The sequence below is a fragment of the Pteropus vampyrus genome, unplaced genomic scaffold (genome assembly GCF_000151845.1).
Source record: "Pteropus vampyrus isolate Shadow unplaced genomic scaffold, Pvam_2.0 Scaffold52, whole genome shotgun sequence".
Classification (NCBI taxonomy): Eukaryota; Metazoa; Chordata; class Mammalia; order Chiroptera; family Pteropodidae; genus Pteropus; species Pteropus vampyrus.
In genome coordinates this window covers 2,578,713-2,586,621 of record NW_011888833.1, presented here as the reverse complement: position 1 = coordinate 2,586,621, position 7,909 = coordinate 2,578,713, and the positions used below count along the sequence as shown (strand labels likewise).

Genomic DNA, 7,909 nt, shown 5'->3' with positions numbered 1-7,909 from the left:
CCACTGGGTCTCAAGGGGTTGTTTACCCTCGGGCTGCGAGCTTTGCTCAGCCCTGGCACCCGTGAGCCTTTTCAGGTGTGCCACATTTTCCTGTAGCTGTGCCAGGCCCTCTCTTCGCTGGGCGTGTCTGGGATGAGGGAGGACACGCACATCCCTCTTCCCGGGCTTTGGATGGGCGGACCGGTGCCGTGCTGGAGGTCTGTGCACGGGTCACGGGGCAGCAGATGAGCAGCCTGAGCGGGGCGCGCACCCGAAGCCGGCGCTGGGAAGGCCGCCTGCTTGTCGCAGTTGCTCTTCACGGAGCCAGACCTGCGGTGGCCGTGCCAAGAAGCTGTGTGACTCTACACAGCGCAGCCTGCCTGGCCTTGGCGTGGCAGGTGCTCGGCCCTTAGCGCAAACCAGCACCGGACACAGAGCCTGTGGCCTTGCTCACTAGACGTTTTAGTAACGTCTTTAAATCATGCCAGAATTGACTCATTTTTTTTCTTTCCTTTCTGCCAGAGACCTTTTGTTTGTGACTATGAGGGGTGTGGCAAAGCCTTCGTCCGGGACTACCACCTGAGCCGCCACGCCCTGATTCACACGGGAGAAAAGCCCTTCGTGTAAGTAGAGAGCTCTTTTCAGGCCCCCGAGGTGCTTGTGTTTGGCATGTCGACCTGCCATTGCTCATTAGTGAGTTCCTTCGTTTTCATCGGCCGACACACGTGGAGACTGGGTTTTGACCGTGTGGCAGGGAATGGGGGTTTTGTGGGTCGTTCGTAATAACTCTGGGTGTAAGTTAATCTGAAGCTCTCTTGCGTTTACACCCTCTCCTTTTAGAATATATGCCAAGGGGCACATATTAGTGGCCTGCCCACCAGGAGGGCCGGGTTAAAGTACATCAACATAGCAGAATACTATACAGCCAAGAAAAATGAATGCAGATGGTCTCTATGAGATAGTAAGAAAACCTCCAGGGCATATTAATCGAAAAACCAAGGTTCAGGAAAGTGTGTGATGAGGGCTACCGTTTTGTGTGTGTAACAAGGGAGGGGACAGACAGCAAGAACTTATATTCATTTCTGTTTGTATAAAGAAACCCTAAAAGGTACGTAAAACCGAAAACGTCATCTGTCTTGGGAGTGGTGGGGTGTGCTGGGTGGGTAGGGGTAGAAGGAAGCATTATGCAACCATATCCCTTTTGTGCTTTTTGGTTTCTGAACTAAGTTTGTTTGTTTGTTTTTTTAAGTACACTATTTAAAAATAATTTTTAAGAAAAAATGGGGCTGGGTACAGATGCACAGGATGAATTAGGAAGGTGAGGCGTCTCCCCGCTGGAACAAGACACGTGTATGGTGGTACCTTCCAGTCTCTCCAGCTAGTTCCGGATCCCCGCGTCTGCTGCTTGCCGGACGGTGTTACCTGCTGTCCCCCTGGCTCCTTGAATTGCACGTGGCCCAAATCCCCCCGTCCAGTCTGAGCTCACTTTCCCTTTGGCCTTTTCCTCCCTCGTTCTTGTCAGGTGGCATCACTGTCCTGATGGTGACAGATAAGGCTGCTCCTCCGGATGCCTCATTCCGCTCTCCAGCACGTAGGGAGAGCACGTAGGTCGTCAAGTCCTGTCTCTGACCCCTCAAGTCCCTCTCCCCTGCTCCAGCTGCCACCGTCTCATTTCAGGCCCCACTCCTCACTGGAATGACTTCCTCTGTCCCCAGACCAGCTCCCCCGCATTTTCCTCGGGTGGCCTCTCTCCTGAAAACGCAGTGCTTTTAATCACTGCTGCCACAGTGAAGTCCAGCTTCTTGGTATGTCGTGTAAATGACCTTTGCGATTTGACCTTTTCCTGCTTATCTCGTCCCATTCGCTTGACTCTTAGACATGAACTTGTGGTCCAGCTCTGCTTAACTGACCCGCCGCCTCCCCACTGGCCCCTCAAGCTGTGCCAGGGTCTTCAGTGCCCCTGTGCCTGCCGCTTCTGCCGGCCCCGTCCCGCTGCCCCCCAGCCGTGTTAGGTTAGGGGCCGCGTCAGGATGTGCGTCCAGAGGGAGTGACAGCCTGGCTTTTGGGCTCACACAGCACAGTCTGTTTTTCTCCTGGGGCGAGCAGTCAGGGGCCGCTCCTCCGTCGGCAGGACCCGGGCTTCTCACTCGTCCCTGCCATCATCTAGCTGCGTGTGCATACGCGTCGCAGCCACCGGGATGGAGGAAGGGCCAAAGGTGCCGCCGTTGTAGACACCGTGGGAGCTGAGCAGGACGGACCGAAACGCAGCCACGTGGCTGCCGCAGCTGCAGGGGAGGCAGGAAGGAGCTCTATTCTGTTCCCGCGGTCGAGGGTACCAGCCGTTGGGACTTAGAGTGGTTTCTGCCACAGTGCCCCTCCCGCGCCCCTCCGGGCACACCTTCCACCGTCGCTGTCACAGTCTCTTTCTCCACCTGGCCCTGCAGACAGCACAGAGCTTCGTAGGCGTGTTCTTCCGCGTTCATCAGAGATGATAGCTCAGATCAGGGCTTTTGAAGAAAGCTCTGCCTCATCCTCAGGCTCATGAAAACTCATCACAAACAGCACGTGTTAAAAACAAAAAGAGCCAACGTCACAAAAAATTTAGATAAATCTAGGCCAAGATGTAGAAACCTTTATGAAGGAGAAACAAAATGGCTCGGTGATAAGCCAGAGGGCGTGATAACTCATGGTTCTGTGTTCACCTCTCACGAGAAACTGAAAACGGTGTTCTTTTAGGGCTTTTTGGAAAGACACTGACATTTCCAGCAAAATGAAGGCCATCAGGTTGTAAACCGAGAAGTTTAGCGTGAACACGGCTTCTGCCTCGGCGGGGCGAGGGGCTTCCTCTTCCCCGCCCAGCACACCAAGGGCGTCTGGCGCCAGGGGCCTGATTTGAGAAGCCTGGGGCGAGGTGCGTGTCGTTACACGCTGAGCACGTCACCGCCGAGGGGCCCGCGTGGTATGGCTCCCCTCCCCGGAGCTGGTTAAAGGCCGTTTTCTACTGTGCTTTGGAATCATTAGCTTTTATAAAGTCTCCCTTCCCTTGGTGTGTTAATATTTTGGTTTATGTGATTTCTCGCAGCTGTGCGGCTAGCGGCTGTGATCAGAAGTTCAACACAAAATCCAACTTGAAGAAACATTTTGAACGCAAACATGAAAATCAACAAAAACAATATGCAGTAAGTATGATTTTATATGCTAAACGTTTTTATGCTTATTGTCTTTGTTTCTCAAATTTTCATCATCCAAATTTTGTCAGATACCTGAATTTAGTGCGACATGGCTGTCATAACGATGGTGTTATTTTGAAAGCAAACATTGTGCTAACTACATTATTGCTAGATGACCCCAAATGAAACATTTTTGCTCTTTCAAACGCTTCTCTCCAAAGCTTCTCGATGTAGAATTTCAGTAACTAAAGGTGTGCAGGTAGCAAGTCTATAAGCTCCATGGCGTTTTGTGTCTGGAGAAGGTTCTGTGAGGCGCTGTTTTTTGATTCTTCTTGAGACTGACTGACTGACCTTTACTGAACAGTGCAGTTTCGAAGGTTGTACGAGGACCTTTAAGAAGCATCAGCAGCTGAAAACACACCAGTGCCAGCACACCAACGAGCCGCTGTTCAGGTAGGCGCTTCACGCCGGGGCGTCCAGTTGTCGGTGTCAGGCGGGAATGAGATCAGGAGGCAGAGTTTGGCCGCAGGTGTTCGGGCAGTGTGTGTGTTAGTCGACGTTTTCCTGTCCGTGTGTGCAGCGTACGTCCGTTTACACATTGGGGCACTTCACGAGTTCCGTTTTGCTTCCGTTTCTCTAAGAGAAGTATTTAGTGTGTTTCTGGATGATCTGTGAGGTTAGTACAGTGGTGGTTAAGCCTGAATGAAGGGCTAAGAAAGAACCAAACGGAGCCTGCTCAGTGACGTGGAATGTCGTAAGGACACTAACTACCCTTTTCCTGTAGGACAGAATGGGGGTGGGGACGTGGCCTGCCTAGAAGGGGTTTCACAAGGGATGTGGAGGGCGACAGAGACCCTGGAAGAGACTTGCAGAAGGCGTGGAAGAAGCCGGGCCACCCGCTCAGACGTCACTTGGAGGCGGTGGCCATGTGCCCTCGGCCACTTGCCCAGGCGGCTCCAGCCACGCCCCGCCTCCCGTGCAGGCCGCTTGTCCTGGCGCTGCTGGTGGCTTTAGCTTGGACGTGGCGGGTGCCTCCACTGCTCACCAGAGGCTGGTGCCCCGCTGCCATGTGTCCGTCCACACCGGCCCGGCGAGGCAGTGTCAGAAAAACTGGACACACACGATTTGGGCTAGTCTAGGGGTTTCCCGAGGCCATGCTTTCTAGCCATGAACGATGTATTTTCAGAAGCATAAAGATGAAAACAGTGTTTAATTTGATCACATGCGCCCCCCCCCAAAAAAAACGTAATGTGACTGTTTTGAGTTTGTTTTGCCCGAAGCCTGATAAAATAACTTGAACTTCAGCCACCATCAGGTCTGCATTTTACAGCTCATGTTCGCTGGCTGGGGGGAGAGGAGGCCCTGGCGGGAGGCACGGCGGGGACAGAGCCCTCCCCGGCCCAGGGGGCTGACGTCTGTGTCTCGCTGACCCAGGTGCGCCCACGAAGGCTGTGGAAGACACTTCGCCTCGCCCAGCGGGCTCAAGCGGCACGGGAAGGTCCACGACGGTGCGTGCGGGCCTCGGTGACGGTGACAGTGACGGTGACGCTCTCCGACTGACCGCTGCTAGCGGGGCGTAGTTCTCACTGCCTGGCGCCTCTTCCCCCCGGCTCCCTCCTTATGGTGCGAGGCCGGGCGGGTGCTGTTCTGCCCGGTCACGGTTTAGACTCTGGCCAGAGGCTCCCCGTGTCCGTCCTTGGTCGTCCGTGTGGATGTTCGTCGGTCACAGCAGGCGCCGGTTACGCCGTGTCCTCGCTCCTTCCCGTCGTTTCAGCCTCTTCTGCTTCCGGCCCGTGCCACCCTGTCCCTGTGAGCGGTCCCAGGGCTTAGATAATAGTTTGGAGTTTTTGGAGCAATGGGACCGTAGCTTTTTTCCAAAAGACTTGATTAAACTAAGTCCTTGGCTCCATTATGCTTCCGTGAAGGACTTGTGACGTCTATGCTCCAATTTCCCAAGCCTTAGAATTTATGGGATCTTTTTTTTTTTTAAACAAGAGCCTGGCAGCTGAGAGCGAGGGGCAGCCTCCTCTCTGGCTTCTGTCCCGTGTGCAGTTGGGTGAGACGGGGCTGGCTGGTCCCAGGCCGATTCACCTGATTCCGCTGCTTTGTGCAGTGTCCTCTGGGTTCTGGTTCCTTCTCTCCTCGGCCGTGCCCGCTGCTTCCCTTGCATAGGAAACGTGCAGACGCTGGCGGGAGGGGGAGCAGTGACCGCAGAGGTCATTGTTGGCGGTTTGCCGAGGACAGAGGACCACCTGAACTTGCTGAGGGGGAAAGGCAAGCACAGAGCAGGGAGGGGGACTGAAGCGGCCGGGGGGCCATGCGTGTCCCCAGCTTACTGGGGACAGCGGGGGAGGGAGAGGCAGCCTTCTCGGGAAGCCCGCTAAAGGAGAGCCCCGAGGACGTGTGTCCTGGGCCACCGGTTGGTCTCGCTGTCACACGCCCTCCTCCGTTTCCCCTCCTCCCTCTCAGGCTTGGGAACAGGACACTGCGGGGCAGCGGGGGACGTGTAGGTGCCCGTCCTTCTAAATTCTGATGGGTCTGCACTGACCCGTCACAAAAGGCAACGCGCCACTCTGCTTTTCTTTAAATAGGCTACATATGTCAAAAGGGGTGCTCCTTCGTGGCCAAAACATGGACAGAGCTGCTGAAACACATGAGAGACGACCATAAAGGTAAGACGGACGCGCGGCTCAGTGGCAACGTTCGCCCTTCGAGAACTGGTTCCGTGCGTGTTTGAGAGACTGAGATATGAAATACGTGCTGCGAAATGACAGGTGTTTGGTGAGATGCGTCAGCTGTCCGTCAGATGGGCAGACACCTGTGCTCCCAGGTTCGGGAGGGGCCCGGGTTGCTTCGGGGCCCCGTTGGGCCTTGGGGTTTTTTAAGGGTTGGGCGGTTAAGGGTTCTTGGGGGGCCTTGTTTTCCGTTGGACAGTTTGGGAGGCAGCGCCCTTGTGCCGGAGGACCAGGAAGGAAACTGGTCTGTTAATTCCCTCCCACTGCCCACGGCCACCATGCTGAGGACCCCGGCCCCTCGGCAAGGAGACAGAGTGGCTGGGTAACACGAGAGCTTGGGAGGACTGAGATAAACGTTCAGTAAAAACGAGTCCGTTTCTTTTGAAATTTCTCATTTATGTTTAATCGTAAGGTTTTGGGCATCAAATGGGTTACTTATATGTTGAATATTAGTGCTTTCTGTGTGGTAACACCTGGAGAAATTGGTCAAAATTTTTTGTCTACTTCGCCAGAGGAAATCATATGCGAAGTGTGCCAGAAAACATTCAAACGCAAAGATTATCTGAAGCAGCACATGAAAATCCATGCCCCGGAAAGGGACATGTGTCGTTGTCCCCGAGAGGGCTGTGGAAGGACCTACACGACCGTGTTCAACCTGCAGAGCCACATCCTCGCCTTTCACGAGGAGTGGCGCCCGTTCGTGTGCGAGCACGCTGGCTGCGGCAAAACATTCGCAACGAGAGTGAGTCCCCCCACGTGTGCGGGGTCCCCAGGGGCCCCGGGTCCCACGATAGCGGCACAGGGCCTACAGTGGGGCGGCTGCAGTAGGGCCCTCGGGCCTTCTCCCCTTGGCCGGTGGCCCTGGACCAGCAGCACCAGCGCCACCTGGAACTTGCTGGAAGCGTAGATCCCCGCGCCCCCTGCGGACCCACTGAGTCAGACTCGGGGGGCTGGGGCTGGCAGGGTTTATTAGCCATCCCCATGGTGCTCGCGTGGCCTGTGGTACCGCAGGCTCGGCTCTCCTGAGAGAGCTGCTATCTGGGGTGTCCATTTAGACGGTCCTGTAGGGACTGAGAAGGGAGGTGGGCAGCAAGGACGTGAGGGACACCAGAACTGGGAATCTAGTTGCATCTGGGTGTGATTCCAAGAGCTGAGGAACAAGACCCTCGCTGGAGGGGCCTCTAGCCTCGCAGACGCTCGCTCGGCGGCTGTTCTCATGAGCACTCGGAATCATCACGGATTGGAGACAGAAGGCTGGCTCGGAGCTGGCGGGGCCAGCGTGGCCATCGGGGCCAGCACGACCTTGGTCAGGTGTCCGTTGGCTGGCGTGCTGTGGACAGAGCTTCAGTTAAAAGAACCTCCTTCCGCTTTTTGCCCGACCCCTAGTGAAACCGTCAACATGCCACCGGTGGGCGACACTGTAGGTCTGTCCTGGGTCGTCGGAAGAGGCAGTGGTCCCAGGCCGGGGTTGGAGGAAGCATCTGGCTATTGTGGGGACCCTTACAGGTGGAGGTCACGTCACTCAGAACATGACAGAAAGCTGAGCAGGTTTTCATGTTACTAGACACCAGATGGCGACGTCTTAAAAACGTATGTCCTTTCCTCCACTGCAGCAAAGTCTCATGAGGCACGCCGTCGTGCACGACCCTGACAGGAAGAAAATGACAGTCAAAGTAAGTGGAGGTGACTTTGGCGAAGTGTTGTTTTTAAAACAAATTGCTTGAGCCGGATGCTGTGTGCGGAGAGTGTTCAGCTGCCTGCTACCGTGCGGGTCTGCACTGCTCTTCCGAGCGATCGCACGGGCCTCGTCCTTAGGAGCGTCGTGTCCTGTCGGGGTGTGTGCCGCTCCTGTGAAATCAGCTCAGGTGACTTTGATCTTGAATTCTAATTGTCTGTTTCACATCTTTCCAAAGGTGAAAGGTCGTGAAAAACGGAGTTTGGCCTCTCATCTCAGCGGCTACATCCCTCCTAAGCGGGGGCAAGAAGCAGCCTTATCTGTGCCTAAAACGGGTGAGCCGCCACCCC

At 55.2% G+C, this 7,909-nt stretch overlaps 1 protein-coding gene across 1 annotated transcript in view; it reads left to right on the top strand.

Moving 5' to 3' along the window:
• Positions 1-339: 339 nt before the first annotated feature.
• GTF3A (general transcription factor IIIA) overlaps positions 340-7,909 on the top strand; it is a gene marked incomplete at its 5' end in the record, with an annotated part of 17,618 nt that continues 10,048 nt past the window's right edge. Inside the window, 8 exons of the mRNA XM_011360239.2 lie at positions 340-602; positions 3,062-3,158; positions 3,514-3,602; positions 4,584-4,657; positions 5,741-5,821; positions 6,397-6,626; positions 7,498-7,557; positions 7,798-7,894. Of these exons, the coding sequence (XP_011358541.1) occupies positions 340-602; positions 3,062-3,158; positions 3,514-3,602; positions 4,584-4,657; positions 5,741-5,821; positions 6,397-6,626; positions 7,498-7,557; positions 7,798-7,894 (991 nt within the window). The remainder of the gene's footprint in view (positions 603-3,061; positions 3,159-3,513; positions 3,603-4,583; positions 4,658-5,740; positions 5,822-6,396; positions 6,627-7,497; positions 7,558-7,797; positions 7,895-7,909) is intronic.